This window comes from Bidens hawaiensis, unplaced genomic scaffold, assembly GCF_021521415.1.
Source record: "Bidens hawaiensis isolate Kalapana, Puna unplaced genomic scaffold, B.hawaiensis_p1.1 tig00002306_1, whole genome shotgun sequence".
Classification (NCBI taxonomy): domain Eukaryota; kingdom Viridiplantae; phylum Streptophyta; class Magnoliopsida; order Asterales; family Asteraceae; genus Bidens; species Bidens hawaiensis.
Window position 1 is genome coordinate 2,188,367 of NW_027491123.1, and position 21,380 is coordinate 2,209,746.

Here is a 21,380-nt window from a genome sequence, read left to right on the forward strand (position 1 = left end):
TGTACTTATTATTTACCTTAGATTGCTCTTTGTAAGTTAAGCTATTTGTATATGCGTTGATGCTAATCGATGAAACAAGTCATCGAGTTTTGTATTTTCATGGTATCAAGCGTCAAATCCTAAACCGGTTCTGTCAAACCCATTGTCGACTTTGGTCACCCAGCTTGTTTTCCATGACAAGTGACATACAAAACGTGTCACCCACTCCACCCTGTCTATACTGTCTCAAGCATCCAACATAAAGTTCGTGAGTTGGATGATAAGAAAGTTTCCTACTCTTCATGGGCAAAATTTCAACTACATGCTCGTGGATACGAGGTCTTGTTCCACATTAATGGCACTCCATCCCCAAAGAAGGATGATCCGACTTTTGCATCTTGGCAAAAGATCGACTTCATTGTATTACAATGGATTCATAACATCAAATCTTGTTTGATTAGTAAATTGGCAAAATTAAAAATAAAAATAACTACGCCAATTTTAGCACGTGGAGTCGAGTAAACCATTTTTTAGTTTATGTAAAAAGAAATTTTATTCCTTTCCCTTTCTGTATGTTACGTTAGAGGTTGTTTTCGAGAATAGTTAAAAAAATTTAGCCGGCTCTGTACTGTACCACATCGGCCAACGACCACGCCGGTCTTTTTTTCTTCTTTGTGAAGTTTATGTTGGGCCTTCTTACCTAGGTCGGCCCAACTTGCTTCTACATGGCCTACCCACATCATATGTAAACCAAATCTAAGTTTCTAAACTCTAATTCTCTTATCAAACTATAAAAACATTTATATTGGAGCCTCTAGACATGTAAACAAATCAACGAAACACAAACAAGGGTATGTCTATGTTCGTGTTTGTTCATCTAACTATAAACGAACACTTGATCGGACAAATATACGTGCTCATGTTCATTCGTTTATTAAATAAACTAACTTCCCGTCGAACGGTTCAAGAACAGTTCACTGAATGTGCGGTTCATTTACAGGTCTTGGAGCCTCTAAACTTATATTTTCTCCTCATTGTAATCTCTATAATAAAGAAAATTTTGATAAAAGGAATTGTGACCCTTTATAATTAGAAGGCTACTATCTATCAATCTATATAATTTTATTTATGAGTGTATAAAATCAAGAACTAGAAAACAATAAGGGTTTGTAAGTAAGATAAAGATATAGATAGATAGTAGGATGTGTGATATTTTTAAAAGACAAACAATGTTTATATAAAACTGTGATTACAAAGTTATACAGATAAGAATTAATCGACTGGTATATCTGTTAATTTAACAGTGATAATCAACGTACTGGAGTTCAAACCTTGGGCAAATGTTTCAATGGACAGCTACAAATCAAAGTCCACCAATGATTATTAATTAGTGTGACCACCAACCGATGACTCTAAACTCTAAACCGATCAGGTCTTCGGATGCTCTTATAATTTAGAAATTAAAATCATGTCCAGTATTTATTATTATTATTTATACTTTTTTGCATTACAAAAAGGGTTTTATGATACACTAGAATACATCCTCCAAAATGGAAAGCAGTTTTCTTGTCATTTTAACAATCCTCATCTTCCAAAGATTTGGCACAAGCAGCAACACCATGAGTATGGCTTCTTCAAATGTTACATGTATCGAAAGGGAGAGGCGGTCCCTTCTAGTATTCAAACAAAGCCTCACAGACAGATCTAATCTTTTGTCAACATGGAGAGGGATGGAATGTTGTAATTGGCATGGAGTTAGATGTGACAGCCGAAATGGTCATGTTGTCAAACTTGATCTTCGATCTTCGGTGTCTTTGGAAACGATTATGCAAAATCACATGTTGCTCGAGGGTGAGTTGAGTCCTTCGTTACGGAAGTTGAAGCATTTGCGTTACTTGGACTTGAGCATGAATGGTTTCAGGAAGCATTCCGGAATTCCTAGGATCGTTCAAACGTTTGGAATATCTTAACTTGTCATGCTCAGGTTTTGACGGTGTAGTTCTGCAACATCTTGGAAACCTCTCAAGGTTACAATATCTTGATCTCAGGAATAGTTTTGACCTAGATAACACCTATCAAGACCATAAGAGCGGCACCCGTTCTATTAAATTTGCAGAAATGTCCATCATGGACGATTTGGGATGGGTGTCTTCAGTACCGTCATTATGACACTTGGATTTATCAGGTATAGCCATTGGTAAGCATGTTGATTGGTTTCATCCAATTAAAATGCTCACTTCTTTGCTTACTTTAAACCTAGCATGGTCTAATATCGATAGCCCTTCCATTAAATTCATCAATTTTACGTCTCTTAATTCACTAGACCTTTCAATAAATGGCATTAGTTCCACCATTCCTATCTGGTTATCGAACCTTACAAGCCTCGTGCATCTTAACCTTCACTTGAACGACTTCCATGGTAAAATTCCTGACTTTCTTGGAACATTCAACGCTCTTGCTTCCATCGACCTCTCGTCCAATTCCTTTGATACTTCGATGCCAGATATGTTGTCTAATTTGAGCAGCCTCATTCGTTTGCGCCTTTCAAGAAACATGTTTTATGGTCCTATTCCCGCAAGCCTTGGACTATTCTTGCGGATAGAAGACTTGTATCTTAATCATAACCAATTGAGTGGGAACATTCCCATGAGTCTTAGGCAACTTTCAAAGCTAAAGAATCTAGATGTCTCCCATAATTCATTTGCCCGGGTTCTTTCTGAAACTCACTTCACCAAGCTAAATAGTTTGAATTATTTGGCATTGTCGTCGAATCCGCTTGCATTGAATTTCAACTCTCGATGGATTCCTCCCTTTCAACTTCAAATGTTTTTTGCAAGTTCTTGCAACATCGGACCCCACTTCCCGAACTGGCTTCAATCACAGAAAAATCTTCAAAGGTTGGATCTTTCAAATTCGAGTATTAGAGATGCAATACCAGAGTGGTTTGAGAACATATCGTTTCGTATTCTTGAATTGGATCTGTCCAATAACCAAATTAGCGGCAAACTGCTACGATTTCTTAGCAGTAGTAGTAACAAGATCCTGAAGATGAACTCAAAACAAATTTGAGGGATCACTAGTTACATTTCCATCAAATGTGAAATATTAAGATCTTTCAGATAACTTACTCTCGGGACATGTTCCTCAAACAAATGAAATGAACCCAAGTTTGGAAGTTGTTAATCTCTCTAAAAATTCCGGTACATCTACGCAAGGTTCCTAGCATCCAGATCTTAGATTTGTCACAAAATAAGTTTTCTGGAAGGCTTCCTAGATGTTTAGGGAACTTGATTAATTTAACTGTGATAGTTCTTACTAATAATAACATAAGTGGTGTTGTCCCAAGTTCATTGGGTTCTCTTAAAAATCTATGCACGATGCACTTTCGTAACAACAGGTTTGAGGGGGGTATTCCGGTGTCCTTACAAAACTTGACGAATCTGGTTACTATGGATTTAGGGAACAACTTGTTCATGGGTACTATACCTTTCTGGATTGGTGAAAAGCTATCTAACCTTGAAATTTTGAATCTCAAATCAAATAAGTTTACTGGCAATATTCCACTACAGCTTTGTCAACTCAGCGCTCTACAATATTTAAACTTGGCGCATAATAACATAACAGGGACGATCCCTCGTTGCCTTGGTAATTTAAGTTGCATGATGATCACGACTTCGATGGTATGGTCTAGAGATTACTATAGGTCATATTATGAAGAAAATATTTTGGCTTCCATGAAGGGAATGCAGTTGTTGTACACCAAGACAATAAAGTTTCTTACATCCTTAGACTCTCAAACAACAATATCATTGGGGAAATTCCTAATGCATTAACGAATCTTGTCGGGTTAAGGGTTTGAATCTTTCTGGAAATGTTTTAGAAGGATGGATTCCAATGATGATTGGAGATCTAAAGCAATTGGAATCCTTAGATTTGTCGATGAACAAGTTGTCTGGTCGGATTCCTCAAAGTTTAACTAGCTTGAACTTCCTAAGCTACATGAACCTGTCGTTCAATAACTTATCTGGCCCAATTCCGGTTGGAAATCAGATGCAGACTCTAGATGACATGTCTTTTTATGAAGGAAACAATGGTCTATGTGGGCCGCCAATTTCGAGGAGTTGCGGTGTAAATGATGTATCATGCAATCATGTAGATGAGCATGAAGGTGAAGATGATTGTGTAGGCTTGTGGTTTTATGCTGGCATTGGCCCAGGGTTTGCTGTTGGATTCATGGTACTACTTGGGAGCTTGCACTTTGAGACTCTCGAAAATGTTTACAGTTGGCTAACGGTATCAATGTATTACTTCTATTGAATCTTGCTAGCCTAAGGATCGAATGAGGTACCATGAAATGTGTAGAATTTTTAAGAATATCAGCATCATGTTCTAGGTAAAGGCGGTGTTAATATGTTTGTAAGGTAGCATATCAATTTCACAACGTTGTAATTTTGTTGGTAATGAACCGAAACTGTGAACCAGCCTGGCCAACCTGTTTTGACATGAACAGAAAAAATTACCTGTTTCGACCCGTTTACTCAACTCACTAATTTGCCAATTTTCCCATGACTAGTTCCAAGCCATTATCAATCCACCCATCAATTATCTCGCCAAGCGAACAGCGAATTTGAAACAGGCCAATCAAATATCAAATAAGCATTCCATGTTTGAGGTGCATCAAGCCAACAAATCTCCACAAAGATTATTTAGAAAATGAAATTATGGGTTTCCGGAGCTGCCGCATTTGAAACCATGAAAGACAAGAGAGGCCATGACAAATTATGACTGCCTTCTCAAATAATAATATCGGGTTGCAAAGATTATATAGAAAATGAAGTTAATGCATTTAACCCAGATAAAAAAATAGTAATGTAAATACTATTTATATAAAATGATAAATACCTACATAAATACTACTATATATAACTAAAATTATATATAATTAGTTAATATTTAAAGTTTTTTTATTATTATTATTATACAAAATTAAAAATAATTTATAACAAAAAAATATTAGTAAAAGCAGTCACTAACCGAGCTTAAACTTTAGACATAAGGCTTTAAACGAGCCAAACACAAGCTTAGTCAGGCTTGGAACCGGCTCATTTACGCCCCTACGTGTATCTAGAATAGAGAAACCATGCGAGCGGTCCAACCGTCTAATGCACAATTTACAACTTGTAAAGCAATAACGCAACCATAAAAAACAAAATTCAAAATACCAACATTTTTGTGATTTCTAATAGATTTGTAACCAAGGACTAAAATACAAAAAGATTTAAACATATCACATAGCTTAGTAAACTTTATGCATTATGCACCCTGCCACTTGGATCTACTTACGTTCTTAGTTCTAGTATAACTTCCAAAAGATTTAACTCCCCAACTTCTCTTACTTAGATTATCATAAACTAATGACGGGGGACCACCGGTCGGTCTTCTACCATTTCATATTGAACCACAAAGTTGTCCTGCAATATTAAACTTGTCATCATAGTAATTATTTAAAATATATATATATATATATATATATACTCATTCTTTTAAGCGTGTACCTTTCGAATTGTTTCCCATGAGTTGGGATCGAAACAGTAGTAACAACCTCTTTCATATGTGCTTGTCTTCACTAGTAGTTCCATGTTTGGAGCCCTAGAAAACCATAGACGCAGCTCTCTGTGGTAAAACCATCCTCTGTTGTGTCTGCAACACAATGTCATATGCACGTTTAAGTTTATTTATGAGCAAAAAACAAGTTTTGAAAAAAAGTATCCAAAGTATCATAAATACACGACAAAAGATGTGAAGAGGGATACATACAGTTCATTAGCTGCAAACAACTGAGCCTCGTCCTTTGGCATGCTGTAAAACGAGAGTAAACATTAACTGTCTGAAAAATCATACGACAAAACAAATATTAGGAAGAAAAGAGAAAATGTCACCTGTAGAAGATATAAAACAGAGTCTCGGGAGAAAATCTTGAGAAGCCATCTTGCTGCGTTAAACAACGAAATAGTTAGACCCATTGAAGCAAGCATCTAAAGTTTATCAGTAAAGGTGGCAATATGAGCAGGTCGGTCTGGCTTGACCCAATTCCGGCACACTCACTCTCCAAAAAAAAATTATATAAATTAGTGTAAAATACATTTTGATAATTACATTATATCAATAACAATTTTATTTTGCTTAGCAAAATGATTTGGAAGATTTTATGCGTTATATATTGGGTCACTTGCAACTAGGAGTGTAAACAAGCCAAGCCGCTCATGAGTAGGGTGTAAACAATCAGGCTTGGCTCGTTTAACCTACGAAAACTTGAGCTCGGCGAGTTTCGAGCTCTATTTCTAAAGCTCGAGCTCGGTTCGTTATTATGTATCAAATAATTTATAAACATTTATTATTGTTTTTTTAATATTTTAAATATAATTTTTAGATTTGAAATAATATTATATTATTTATAATATTTGCTATCGTAATTTTGTGTATAATTAAAAGTATTGTATAAATATATATTTAATATATTTAAAATAGTTATATATAATAGGCTCGTTTAAGCTCGCGGGCCAGCTCAAGCTTGATAAATGCAGCTTAGGCTCATTTATTAAACAAGCTTATATTTAGGCTCGAGCTCGCTAAAGATCGGTTTGACTCGAGCTTTTAGCGAGCTGATCTCAAGCAGCTCACGAGTGGCTTGGCTCGTTTACACCCTGTTGTAAATGAGACTGGTATTTTATTGATTACTTGATGATTATACAAGAAGAGAGCCACTCTATTTATAATGGTGGAGAGGGGGCTCTTGATAAATAATAATTACATAGGTAGGTGCCTAGTTTACATGCAAGGACTACTAACTAAATATACTATTAACACTCTTCCTCAAGTTGAAGCATAGATGTTTATCATGCCCAACTTGTTACAAATGAACTCAATCTGGGCTTTCCGGAGAGGTTTGGTAAGGATTTCTGCAAGCTGGAATTCTGTCTTAACATGAATAAGCTGAATGGATGGAGGATCCTTTTTTGTGCCAGTTATCCGATCTCTGATGAGGTGACAATCAACCTCAATATGCTTTGTTCTTTCATGAAAGACTTGATTCTTTGCTATATGTATAGCTGATTGGTTGTCACAGTATAGCCGCATCAAGTCTTTAGAAACAACCCCGAGTTCCATGAGAAGACGACGAATCCATGTCATTTCCGATGTTACATCTGCCATGGCTCTATACTCCGATTCAGCACTCGATCTAGATACCGTGTGTTGTTTCTTACTTTTCCATGATACAAGATTTCCTCCGACAAACACACAATACCCGGTAGTAGAACGTCGTGAAATCGAACAACCTGCCCAATCTGTGTCCGAGAAACCCGATATCCGACCATCTCCTTCTTCCGTGAAAGCTCCTACTCGACAATGACCCTGATCAGAATATAGGATGCCAAGGCCTGGTGCGGCCTTGAGATATCTTAAGACACGAAGAGCAGCATCCCAGCTAGTGAGTGACTGGTGTATGGTTCAGCCATGAATTGGCTCAGAACATTGACAGTAAAAGAAATATCCGGTCGTGTGACAGTTAAATAATTAAGTTTACCAACCAATCGTCTGTATCGCTCAGGATCCTTCATCGGATCCCCTTCTTTCGAGAGGAACTTCTTTGTCGAAAGCATTGGGGTATCAACTGGCTTGCAACCCAGCAAGCCACATTCAGTTAACATATCAAGGACATACTTTCGTTAAGAGAGAAGTATTCCTTGTGGAGAGCAAGATACCTCTATACCAAGGAAGTACCTCAACCGACCTAAGTCGCTCACCTGAAACTGAGACTGAAGAAACTGTTTCAGTTCGGTGATCCCGGTCTCATCATCGCCTGTGATTATGATGTCATCCACATAAACAACTACAATAATTCTTTTCCCTTTTTGATGTCTAAAGAAGACAGAATGATCGTATGCACTACGAGTCATCCCAAACTGTCCCATATCACTAGAGAATCGACCAAACCATGCCCTGGGAGACTGTTTAAGACCATAGAGAGAACGACGTAGTCTGCAAACTTTTGAGGCCTCCTCCTCAACAATAAACCCTATAAACCCTGGTGGCTGCTCCATATATACCTCCTCCTCAAGAATACCATTAAGGAAGGCGTTCTTGACATCAAGCTGGTGGAGCGGTCAATGACTAATGGCAGCAAGGGCAATGCAAATACGGACAGATGGCATTTTAGCAACCGGCGAGAAAGTTTCATCATAATCAATGCCATATGCCTGAGAATAACCTTTGGCGACCAACCGCGCCTTTAAGCGATGTAAAGAGCCATCCGGGTGTAGTTTGACTGTGAATACCCAACGACAACCAACAACACGCTTCCCAACAGGAAGCGTTTCAAGATCCCATGTATGATTGAATCTAAGAGCCCCAATTTCCTCCTCCATAGCCTGCCTCCATCCTCGATGAGCAAGAGCTGTCATCACATTCCTAGGAATTGGGTAGGAATCAAGGGTAGTGGTGTAGGCATGAGATTCAAGGGACATGTGAGAATAGGCAACATAATCCTGAATCGGGTAACGGGCGCAACTTCAAGGTTCTTTGTAAAAGGCGATAGGTATATCGGGAAAAGGAGCACCTGGAGGATCATATGGTGTAGTGGAGGTAGAAGTGGGTTCGGGAGTGAGTGGTGAGGGTTCAGGCTGTGACGACATATCATGGTCCGGATGGGAATCAGGATGCTGTGACGAGTGATTACGATGTTGACAACTATATGTGAAAAGTAAGGGTGGAGGTTCTGTCGGTGGACCCGTGGGAGAAGCATGATCAGAAGCAGTGAAGGCCGGGGGATCTGGTACACTAGGAATGGGAAAGGTGAGGATGAAGGTGGAGGTGGGTAAATCAAGGTCTGGGAAAGGGTCAGAAACAGGAGTGGAAGGCTCGAGAAAGTAGGGACATGACTCATGAAAGGTGACATCGGCACTAGTAAAGTACCGGTGAAGGGATTGGCTATAGCACCGATACCCCTTTTGAACCCGTGAGTAACCAAGAAAGACACAATGGATAGCTCGGGGGTCAAGTTTAGTGGCCTTCGGACGATGATCATGAACATAGGCCACACAACCAAAGACTTTAGGTGCAAGAGGAAATGGAGTGCCTGTAGGAAAAAGGATAGAGAATGGTGTTTTACCATGAAGAACGGATGTGGGCATGCGGTTTATCAGATATGTGGCAGTGAGAACGGCGTCCCCCAGAAGCGATGTGGAACACGAGATTGGAACATAATTGTGCGAGCAACATCCAATAGGTGACGATTCTTGCATTCAGAGACACCATTTTGTTGGGATGCATACGCACACGAGGATTCATGAATAATGCCATGGGTGTTTAAGTACGAAGAGAATTCGGCGGAAAAATATTCTTTTGCATTATCAGACCGTGGAGTCTTAATTGATGTGTTAAACTGGTTTTGAACATGAGCATGAAATTCACGAAAGGTGGAAAACACCTCACTACGAGATTTCAATAAATAAACCCAAGTAGCACGAGAATAGTCATCAATAAATGTAACAAAATATTCAAAACCCAATGTAGATTTAGTAGGGCAAGGACCCCATACATCAAAATGCAAAAGTTCAAAACAACTGACTCGATTAGACACTCTAGGAGGATAGGGACGCCTGGTGTGTTTACCAAGTTGACACGACTCACAATGAAAATCATTAGGAATAGAAATATCTGGTCTCATTTTCCTTAGAACTGTTACAGAAGGATGGCCTAACCGACAGTGAGTCTCCCTAACAGCGGAATCACATAAGTTTGCTGTAGGGTATGATAGTGGTGACATACAGTAGAGGCCTCCTGATTCAAAACCGGTACCAATTATCTAGTTTGTTCCTAGTTCCCGAAAGACACGGTGAGTTGGGTAAAAGGTTACTGAACAATTGTTTTGTTTGGTAATTTGACTAACGGAACAAAGGCTTGTAGGAAATGTAGGAACGAAAAGGATAGAAGACATGTTTAAGGCTTTCGAGTTATTGATGGATCCTATGCCATGTACGGGGCTTGAAGATCCATCCGCAAGACGAACCGATGCATGAGAAACATGATGCAAGCTAGATAAAATACCTCGATTCCCAGTCATGTGATGTGTGGCTCCAGAATCGATTACCCACGAAAAGTCGAGGCATGAAAACTTACCCGAATGTGCCGAGTTGGTTTGAGGTCCAAACGAATGAGAGGTAAGCAACCGTTGTAGCAAATCATACTCATCTTTAGTAAATGTACAGGTGTATTTCTCTTCCATTGTAAAAGACGGAATTGGGAACAAGTGATGGTGAACTTGACAATACCCAACAAACTCAAAACTAGGCAGGTGATTTCAAACAATATTTGTGGAACCGAAACGCACAACGTGGACCAGAACTGATTTAGGTTTGAAATAAAACTTGTCGGAACAGCAGGTGGCGGGTGATGGCAGAAGGTGGTGGTGGCAGACGGCGAAAGGCGGTTGCGGAGCAGGAGGTTAGTCGGAATATTATTCCGACAGTACTGGAAGAAAAACCGGCTGCAGCGGCGTCGCACGCTCCTTCACGCGCCAGCGCATGGGAGAGCGGCTGCAAATGGCGGCGGCGCGTGGTGGCGCGTCAGTGGTGGTGCGGCAGTGATTTTTTTTAGGGTCGGCAAGTCGAGGGGTGACGAGTTCAGTGGTGGTGGAGGTGAGATAAACGGTTTTGGCCGAAACTGGAACAGGAGTGAACAGTAGCAGGGATGAACAGTAAGTGATGAACAGTGATGGTGAAAAGTAGCAGGTCTTGAACTTCTGGAACTTAAACGGGAATTGATATTCAGACAGGGGTTTGTACCAAGAGCTCTAGCTATGATACCATGTAAAAGAGACTGGTATTTTATTGATTACTTGATGATTATACAAGAAGAGAGCCACTCTATTTATAATGGTGGAGAGGGGGCTCTTGATAAATAACAATTACATAGGTACCTAGTTTACATGCAAGGACCTGCATGTAAATACTAGTTTACATGCAAGGACTACTAACTAAATATACTATTAACACACCCCACTGGCGAGCTACTCAAGATTGGCTCGCTAAAAGCTTGAAAGCCTAAACTCAAGCCTGGTAATAAGCTTGTTTAATAAACAAGTTTGAGCCCAAGCTTCACTTGTCGAGCTCAAGTAGGCTCCTGAGCCTAAATGAACCGATCATTTATGTAACTTTATGTAATACATCATATACATATTTGCATACTAATTAATTAATTATTAGTATATATAATATTATGATAAAAAAATAACTAGACAATGTAAATATTACTTTATACACAAAAACTATATCTATAATTATAAATATATATATAACAAATAATAAATTCATTAATAAATAATAAACAAGCAAAGCTCAAGCCAAGCTCGAGCTTATACGAGTTTCAACTCGGCTCGGCCCGTTTATGCCCCTACTTTCAACCCATTTGACCCGTTATAAATAAAACATAACCCAAATTAAGAAAATCTCACATTTAGAGGAGCCGGTGGTTTGGTATTGAAGCACTCAGGAATAGAGTAATGGGGCTCTCCCTTTGCAGCTTCCTCAGACCACGGAGAGGAAAACTTCGTGTAAAGATTATCAGGGGAATTCAAGTTTAGACCGAGTGTCATCAGGTCAATACCCAAAGCAAGTGGGGTCAAATCAGGATTATTCATCCTTATGACGTTTAATAACCCTAACAACCCAAATCTATCAGCAGCAGATTGGGATAGCTGTGTGGGCTTCAGATCCGGGTCTCTAAATGGGCTGACGTGGCGTATCTGTGACTGTTTCTGAAAGTGTTGATACTGTTGCATCAGTTGATCATAGGACCCACCACCTGGCACTGTGTTGGATAGATTTACAGGCCTTGAGCCAGTGGCAAGCATTCCCGAGTTTCTTGTCTGCAAGAATTAGTATATTAGTATGTAAGAGGTTTAGACTATTTAACAGATTTATAGAACTAATGCTCTAAATGTGTTCAAAATACATGCGAAAAATGGGTGGGTAGTAATGGGTCATGTTGGCCCAAAACACCTTCTGTTAGATAAATTTAACTTTTCATATAAATAATTAGTACTGAATGTGATTACAAATATTGCATTATTTCCATAAAAACTAATCTATAAATAAATGATTTGGGAATACAGGTGTAAACTAGCCAAGCGAGCTCGCGAGCTACTCAAGATCAGCTCGTTAAAAGCTCGAACCAAGCCGAGCTTCAACGAGCTCGAGCCTTGCAACAAATTAGTTTAATAAACGAGCACGAGCCCAAGCTTCACTTATCGAGCTTAAGCTGGCTCGCGAGCCTAAACGAGCCTATTATTTATATAATTTGTATTTAACATATTAGATATATGTTTATATAATAATATTTATTATACATGAATTATGATAACTAAATAGCATATATTATGTAAAATATAAAATTTATATTAAAAAATATTTAACAATTATATAAAAATACAAGTTAATTAGTAAATAATAAACGAGACGAACTCAAGCTTTAGAAAATGAGCTTGAAACGAGCCGAGTTTATGCAATAAGAATGAACTTTAGCCGACTTATAACCCGTTTCATTTTAAAAATTAACGTTTTATTTTCCCTGTTTGACCCAATGAGAGATAAAACATAACTCAGATCGACCCATTCATAAAAAAATGCATCAAAATTATGACCTCCAGTTGAGGATTATCGACATCGTAAAAATAGACCAGTAACAAATGTTGCATCAAAATTGAAAGTAAGCTTGTAATGGGAGTATAAATCACCTCAGAACCATGAAAATGAAGGTCTTGACCGTTTGTAGGAATGTAGGACCCACCACCATTAACTGGAGCATGCTGCTGCTGTTGATGCGATGAATATGCACCTCCTCCTAAACTGAATATAGTCGATCTTCCGACCTAACAATCAAGATTAAAGTAGTATTAGTTAGCTGTTTTTATGAGAAACTTGGTGCAGTATAAACTATTCACAGTGGGGCCTACAGGCAAATGTTGCTGAGATTGCATCATAGACACTGCATTATCACGAAGCTGTTCTTTCTGGTGCATATTAACCGGAAACTCATTGCCACCTGCTATAAAAAATGGCTTATTCGTAACAGTTTAAGTATAAATTTTTAGATTCTTGATTATAATAATACAAATAGAAAGTTTAATCACAATAATTCCATCTGTGTTTAAAAAACTACGTTAGGAGAACAGCTGTAATCATAATAATACTAATGGATTGTAACACCACTCCAACAGTTCAGCTTTTAGTAAGCCAGTTTTGAGTACAAATGTTTTTACTCTTGATTATGCTCAACAATTTATTCAAAAATTCGACATATATAAGGGACTAAACCAAATATTAAGAACCAAAACAATTGGGAACAAGTTAAAACATTGCAGCCCTTTCAATATCAGGATACCTCAAATCTTTAAAAAATTAATCATCATTAAGTATAGGCACAGGACTATCAGATCCAAAATGGGAAATATGGGGTAAATCCTTGATACTAGAATAGTTTGAAACAGGATCTAGTTTTCTATTTGATTATGAATGCACAATAATAAGCATACCTCCCATATTTTCAAAATGGGACAGGATATTACTTTGAAACCGATAGATCAGTAATCAAACAATCGAAACTGCCTTGAAGAAAACCAGGACTGTTATACTTCTATCACGCAAAATGAAAAATTAGGGCTTTAATATATCCCTCCACGCGATTTGTTTCCAAGCCTCCATAAGGTAAATGATATATACATAAATGTAACAAGAGATTCTTGGATTAAAGTTTTCCCCAAATGGAGTTTCAGGTGAAGAAGGTAAAGTGAGTCTCTAAAAGGGAAAATAAATGGTGATCAAAACTTTAGGTTTCTCAGAAGATCAGCGTGCTCGGTGAATTTTGGAGCTTTCTCTTAACATGCTACACGTGGACGGTTTGAGTGTCGGTACGATTTGAGCTTTCTGTCATCTTGAGACACGTCAGACTGCCAGATAATCACATTGACTATTTGACCATGACTATATTGTATTTTTATCTTAAACTAGTCTACCGAAACTTAAGTGTGTTTGCAACTTTGCATAAACTTACTATATGGAGAAGGAGTATTTCAGTATATGTTATCATACATTTTCTGGTTTGTAATAATAGTCCTTCCGTTGCCTTCAAGTCTTTAACACATGTAAAAGGTACCAATGCCACCATTCAAAGGCAATAATTTGATCATTAAACTATTTTCCATCTGACATTTAATATATACTGCAAGTCCGTCTTGAATCATAGTCTCCTATAACAAATTCTAGTTGCAAGAAAGATAGAGAAGATGACTAGCATACCTTTATATCCAGGTAAAGCTGGAAAATCTTCATTTTGGATGCTAAATTCTTGGTTTTGTTGCATAAATCCCACACTTTGTCGACGTGTCAAACCGCCTACATAACAATAGTCAAAAACATTACTCTGTGTTAATCAATGAAAAAGATTAAACACAAAGATGATGCACGTATCATATAGCCATAATACCTAACTGTCTTTGAGAACCACCAGCAGAGCTAAGATGTCCACTTAACTGAGGGAAATCATTCATGTCAAACGAATGGTCACGATTCAACTCAGATAATAAAGCCATTGAATTTAAGTGATTATTCCCCGCTTGAAATTGATTTTGTGAAAGTTGCCCTCCACCACCAGAGTAAGAATTTCCTAACAGAGATGCCATCTGCGGTGCTAAAGTTCCACATGTCATTCAAACAACACACCAAGTTACTAACTCATCATCATCATCATCGTACTCAGTATATCCCACCAATAGCAATGCTATGGTAGGGTCTGAGGAGGGTAAGATGTAGACAGCCTTACCTCTATCCCATAGGGATAGAGAGGCTGCTTCCGGTGAGACCCCCGGCTCGATAGTAGTTTTGAATCAAGCCTTGGACATAAGACACATAACACTCAATCCTCGGGACACCGGCTGATTGGTGCATGTGCCCTTGTCTTTCGGCTATCAACGCCACCACATGATGCCTGATTAACCTTCCGCCACTTTTAACGTTATTTTCACGTGATTAGTAAAATAACGTCAAAATTAGTGCAATTTTACTTTTGCCCACCCAAGGGTTCACACATATATACATTATATGTGCGCACCGCAAGCAGGGCGTACACCAAGTTACTAACTAATTTTCAAAAATAGAGATTTTGTAACATGTTTTGGTCCAACTTTTACCAGTTAGATTCAAGCGAGAAGCCACCGCAGGCATGTTAAGTCCACCGGAAGTTAAACTTCTCCCAATGTTTCCACCATTAACAAGGTTATTCATTGCCATTGAGCTCATCATGTGTTCTCTGTTTCCTAAACTTTGACCTATACATGAACCTGAAATTATACATTAAGAATAACAAAAAATGCAAAAACTTTAGTTAAACCGATACCACACCGTACCTCCATTGTTTGTAATCCCAGAAAGTCCAAGAGAGCTGACAGCAGAATGCTTAATCCACGTAAGCACACACAAAAGCAATGTGCACATTAAAGTCAGCACAGTCATATAATTAAGAAATATGAGATAATACATTATAGAGTTGATTGAAATTACAGATTTGGTCCTTTCTTTGAGAAGTTACAGATTTGGCCCCAAACCGTTTACACACTGTATCACGTTTGATACTTAACACCAACAGACATTAAAAATGGTCGTTAAGACAACGTGAAATGACCACAACACACACTTCTGATTTGGGCATTTTTTTTAAAGCAAAAGGGTAAAATGGTCATTTCACATAAACGCAACAATCATTTTCAACGTCTGTTGATGCTCCAACTAAACATATTACATTGTGGCAAAATAGTTGGGACCAAATCCACAAGATGGCCTTGCCACATCCCAAGGAAGGCATCCATGTAATTAACTCAACAGGCTAACATAGTATGAAAAAAGTTCATAAAGTTACATTTAATACAAATAAACAAACAAAGAACATATTTTTTGTTTATTTCTTCCCTCCACTCCATTATAATGGTAATAATGAATGACTTATAATTGACAAAATTGAAATTTAAAAGTATAGTACCTGAGAAAGTGCAACAGGAAGATTGTTTACTGCATATCGTCCATTAGATATACTTCCTGTAGGTTGCTGTACACCATTCAAAAGACCATTTAATCCAGAGTTTCTTGGCGTATATGCCCCTGGCATGCTGGGAATGTTGAAGTTCCCATTTATACTACGTAACCCTAGTAAATCTTTAACAAGCGGAGTGTAAAAAAGTCATCTAAGAATTAAACGAGTAAAAAGTTGAAAAACTTTAGCATACCTATTCCATCGTTTTGATTCATATCAGCAGCAGAAGAACCTATCTGAGAAGAAAATGCTGTATTAAAAGCTCTTCCAGTAGCGTCTGGAAAAGTTGATGTTGAGCCATTCACACCAGACTGAAAACCAAAAAACAAATGGAGAATACAAAAATTAACAGTAATGCAAATGCATGATATCTATAGAAACCAGTATAAAAAAGACAAAAGCAGAGAACAGATAAATACATTAAGTATCCCAGACATTGTTGAGGAAAACCAAGACAAAAGGCTTTAAATCATTCCTCCCGAGTATCGTTGCTTAGGATTTTAATATTGCAGCACCACTAACTCTGAAATAAGAAAGAGTAGAAATGCGCGGAGATTAATAAAGCTACATGATAACTTATAAATATGTGACTGATGGCCCTATTTTGCTGCAGTAACGAGCTTGAATGGGACACTACTATGTTACTATGCTCGCCAATCTTAACACTTGTTATTCCTAGTCTTCGGGGCACACACCAGATCGTTATGAAAAGTTTAACAATAATGATATGAATTAACTCAACAATATACATGATTACGCGCGCACATATATTCGCATGCTAGACTCTATATAAGGAAGAGAATAAGTCCTAAATATAAACCTTATTATTCAAAAAAATATTCCTACTCTTTAACAAAACCAATGTATATGCCTTAGAATAGTCTAAACTCTAAAGCTCTCAAAGAGATCAACTTTTCAACAAATTACCAGAATTGTCACAAAAGGTTGCTCATGATAGTTGAAGAAAAAAAAAAGATCTGTTACAGAAATAGGTTTTTTCCTTTATTGGTTATAAGGGGAATACATAGTCAGATAATAAGGTCACACACACCTTTGTCGACTTGTAGAAATATGTTGGGTGTAATAACACGACAAAACAAGTATACGGCTTGAGAAAACATGAAAAAGAAAAAAAAACAATTTGAAGGCACATGAGAATTACTAGATTGTTTATTGTTAAAATGTGTTGCATATTTCTCCATCGTGATATAAATGATACATGCAACATATCCACAATTCGGCATATAACAATCAAACATTTATGATGTTAAAAACTAAAAAGATATGTTTATAACTCCTTACTCCTCCATGAATTTAAGTTTTTCACGTTCTTTTTAGCATATCTTAATGGCTCAAAATGACTTCTAGTGGATGATCCATAATATTTGGAAACATATATTTTTCAAGCACAATAAGATAACAGAAGTCAGTTACAACTTATAAACGCTAAACCAGTTTCGCATTTAGAATGGCATCTGAATTCTTAACTTGGTATAATGAATCACGCCCTTTGCTTTAAAATTTATAGAATAGTGAAGCTACTCTTAATGAGTTGCGAGTAAGCTAAAGTTCAACTGCTATTTACAGCAAACTGGAACACTTGGAAATTGTAAATTTATAAAATAGTATCAAATAAATTACCAGAACTCCAAAAGACAGGTTGAAATAAATTAATAGCAAAAAGATGTTTTAAAAAATCAGTGAAATAAACTGAAAACCTATAAACTACATTTCGCATCTAACAGATTAAAGCTAAGAATCAACAATTTGTGCATTATTCGAAGATCATTGATTCACTTACTTTAACCTAATAATTGGTAGTTGATTGAAACTGATGGATTAAATATATAATATACCGACTGATTGATTGATCGATGAAGAATGCAAAGTAAACACAACAGTCACTCGCGATTGATTGATCTTCTTCTTGCTCTTGTTCGGTGGTGGTTTTATTATATGGAACAACGTACTTTACTTGCTTCGATTTTCCAACATCACCAACCCACTAGGCCCCTCTTTTGGCATCTTATTATACTTTTTTTTTCCTTTTTAATATTATTTGCGTAAATTACGGTTTTAGTCCTCGAGTTATATTATCTTACACACACCGTGTTTATATAACTCCTGTGAACGAACCAAATGTTCGTGAATTATTCGTGAACCGTTCGACAGGAAGTTCGTTTATTTAATAAACGAACAAACACGAACAAAATATTTGTGTTCGTTTAATTAAACGAACGAACATGAACACATGTTCCGTTCGTTCATTTATGTTCACGAACGCTCGTTTATGTTCGTTTGTATCTGTTTATTTATGTCCGTTTATGTATTAATAGAAAATAATTACTTATTATCTAGATGAGTAATCTAATTAAAGGTTTTTACATTTTTTAATTTGAGTTCATTTAATTGTTTTAATTTACGTTCGTTTATGCTTGTTTGTGTTCATTTACATTTGTCATCTATGCTCATTTATATTTGTTTATCTTTGTTCAGTTATGTTCGTTGAGATTATAAACAAATGAACATAAATGAACACAAATGTTCATTTTCTTAAATAAACGAAAATGAATATAAATATTTGTTCGATTAAGTGTTCGTATTCATTTAAAGTTAAATGAGCGAACAAGAACATACCCTTGTTTGTGTATGTTTGATTTGTTTATAGACTTTAATTATTCACATTGATAAATATGCTGGTCTCAATTTCTTGGCTCTATTGATTTTTATTTATGTTCGATTGTGTTCGTGAACACATTCATCTCCTTAATGAACGAACACGACCATAAAATCTCGTTCAGTAAGTGTTTGTGAACCGTTCGTGAACACATTATTTTCTTAACGAACGAACGAACATGAACAAGGCCCTGTTCGTGTTCGTTCGGTTCGTTTACAGCCCTATATTAGAGGTGTTCAAAAAAACCGGTTACGGAACCGGTTTGGGCGGTTAACCGGAAAACCGGTTTTTTAAAAACCGGTTTTTTTAAAAACCGGTTTGACCGGTTTACGTAACCGGTTTACGTATCGGTTATACTTTTTGGAGCCAAAACCGGTTTTATAACCGGTTATAAAAAAAACCGGTTTTTTTTAATAACCGGTTATTAAAAAACCGGTTAACCGGTTTTTAAAATAACCGGTTTATAGCCGTTATAAAAAAACCGGTTAACCGGTTTTTTAATAACCGGTTAACCGGTTAAACCGGTTTTCGAACGTTACCAAACGGCTTTATAGCCGTTTTTTTTTTTTTTGCCCGTTTTTTTAGCCGTTTTTTTGGTTTTTTTACCCCCACAAACATCTATATATAGTTTAGGTTGGGTATTGGTTAGATCACACTTGATTATACAACTCCAAAAGCTCTAAACGTTTATTTCATACGCGATTATAACTCCAAACGCTCTTCTTTCGTAGTCGTTTATTTCATACTCGAGTATACCACTCTTAATTCGTAGTCGATTATCATGGCCTCCCAAAGTGCTGCTTCATCGGTCAACATGGGTGCCTCGAACACGGGAGAAACCGTCGTTCGGGTCATCCCCACGAAACGAAACCAAGATATTTGGCAACATTTCGACCTATGCGAAATGTCTAACGGAACCCAAAAAGCTAGATGCAAACATTGTTTGAAGTTTTATAACAAAGAAGCAAACTCCAGTTTAAGAGCTCATGTAGAAAGGCCCTCTTGCAAGGTCTTGAAGGACGAATCCGGAAGTAGTTCGCAGCCGGAGATGACGAATCAAGGAACGGTGTTTACGTACGACCTTGAAGCGGTACGTCAACAGTTTGGCAACTTTGTGATTCAACAATCACTTCCTTTCAACCACTTCGACAACCCTCAATTCACGGAGATGATGCAAAAGTATGTTCAACCACGCTACCAACACGTAAGTCGTTCGACCCTTAGAAGAGATATGCTTAAAGCATGGAAAAACGCTAAATCCGAACTAATTTCATACTTTTCAAACTTACAAACTGGTGTGAACTTAACAACGGATGTGTGGTCGGTACCTAATGGTTCGCCCGACTCATACATTTGTGTGACGGCTCATTGGGTTGACCCCCGGTCGTGGCAAATGATGAAACGAACCGTTGCGTTTCAATTGTTTGATTACCCGCACACGGGTAGAAATATTTTTAAACTCTTGGATAAAGTCATTCGACAATACAAGATTGAAGATAAAATCTTTTCAATATCGTTTGATAACGCGTCCAACAATACGGCCGCGGTTGGCCATTTAAAATTAAAGTATAAACCTATTTGTGATGGAGCGTTTTTTCATAGCCGATGCATTGCACATATTATCAACTTGGCCGTGCAAGATGGGTTAAACGTGATCGAAACGCAAAGAAACAATTTTAAAAGAATGTTACGAGATGTTTTTAGCAACAATAAAACATTTTCAAGATACAAAAAATTTTGTGATGAAGCTAATTGTCAATGGTTGGGGCCCAATTGGGATTGTCCAACAAGATGGAACTCGACTTGTGATATGTTTGAGAAAGCCATCCAACAAAAAGAATCACTAGTTGCGTTTCATCAAATAATGTCAAGTAGGGGTAAATGTGCACCGTACGATCCTAGAAACTGGTTATTGATTGAGATCGTTACGGAGGTTCTTCAAATTTTTAAATCTTGCACAACTAGTTTATCCGGGGTTTACTATCCAACAAGCCCCATTGCTTTACCAAAAATTGCTGTCATGTGCACAAAGTTGACTGAAATTCATTGTAGGGGTGCACCTTATTTTGATATGGGTGCAAAAATGAAAGAAAAATTTATAAAATATTTTCAACAACTACCCGCTGTTTTGACCTGTGCGGCTGCGTTAAACCCTTGCATCAATGTTGGTGGTGTTGAAGCTTTAATAGAAAAAATTTGTGATGAGCTAGGGTTAAACGACGATCAAAACCCCTATTATAGCCAAACTTTAAAGAATGATTTCAACACCACATTGGCAAACATGTATGATGTTTACCTTACAAAACACGGGTCGTCTTCCCAAATTCATGACTCGTTAAGAGCTGTTGCCCAATCCCAATCCCAAACCGACCTTGAAATGGGGATGTACTACATGATTTGGGAAGACGCCGGTAAACGTCAAAGGGTAAACACCCCAAGCAGTGAACTTGGAAGGTATGGTGGTACCAACTTTGTGAAACACATGACTCCGGATGAATTTAGAAGTCTTGATTTGCTGGCTTGGTGGAGAGGTAAGGAGGATGAGTTTCCGATCCTCGCCGCCATGGCCAAAGATTTACTAACG

The 21,380-nt window shown here is 37.5% G+C and overlaps 1 protein-coding gene and 1 pseudogene across 2 annotated transcripts; one reads left to right on the forward strand and one right to left on the reverse strand.

Annotated features, from left to right (window-relative positions):
• The first annotated feature begins 1,526 nt into the window (after window positions 1–1,526).
• On the forward strand, window positions 1,527–4,296 carry LOC143615169 (receptor-like protein EIX2; annotated as a pseudogene).
• An 891-nt stretch (window positions 4,297–5,187) lies between these two features.
• On the reverse strand, window positions 5,188–16,625 carry LOC143616505 (putative NOT transcription complex subunit VIP2). Of its 2 annotated transcripts, none has more exons than XM_077089321.1 (14): window positions 16,539–16,625; window positions 16,313–16,430; window positions 16,069–16,241; window positions 15,440–15,488; window positions 15,224–15,373; window positions 14,521–14,724; window positions 14,334–14,429; window positions 12,992–13,080; window positions 12,773–12,907; window positions 11,492–11,905; window positions 5,919–5,971; window positions 5,797–5,838; window positions 5,535–5,679; window positions 5,188–5,450 (listed from the first exon to the last, which is right to left on the reverse strand). In XM_077089321.1, the coding sequence occupies exons 1-14, from the start codon at window positions 16,554–16,556 to the stop codon at window positions 5,391–5,393; spliced, it is 1,746 nt and encodes a 581-aa protein (XP_076945436.1). In that variant the 5' UTR covers window positions 16,557–16,625; the 3' UTR covers window positions 5,188–5,390. The 2 variants fall into 2 exon arrangements, with proteins under 2 accessions (XP_076945436.1, XP_076945435.1); XM_077089320.1 differs by having other exon boundaries at window positions 12,992–13,083.
• Between the last annotated feature and the right edge of the window lie 4,755 nt (window positions 16,626–21,380).

Coding starts and splice junctions, on each gene's coding strand:
- LOC143616505 (XM_077089320.1), bottom strand. Junction 14,725..15,223: donor TTCTCGCTTGAATCTAACTG/GTAAAAGTTGGA, acceptor GTGGAACTTTAG/CACCGCAGATGGCATCTCTG. Junction 13,084..14,333: donor AGCTTTACCTGGATATAAAG/GTATGCTAGTCA, acceptor CATTTTTTATAG/CAGGTGGCAATGAGTTTCCG.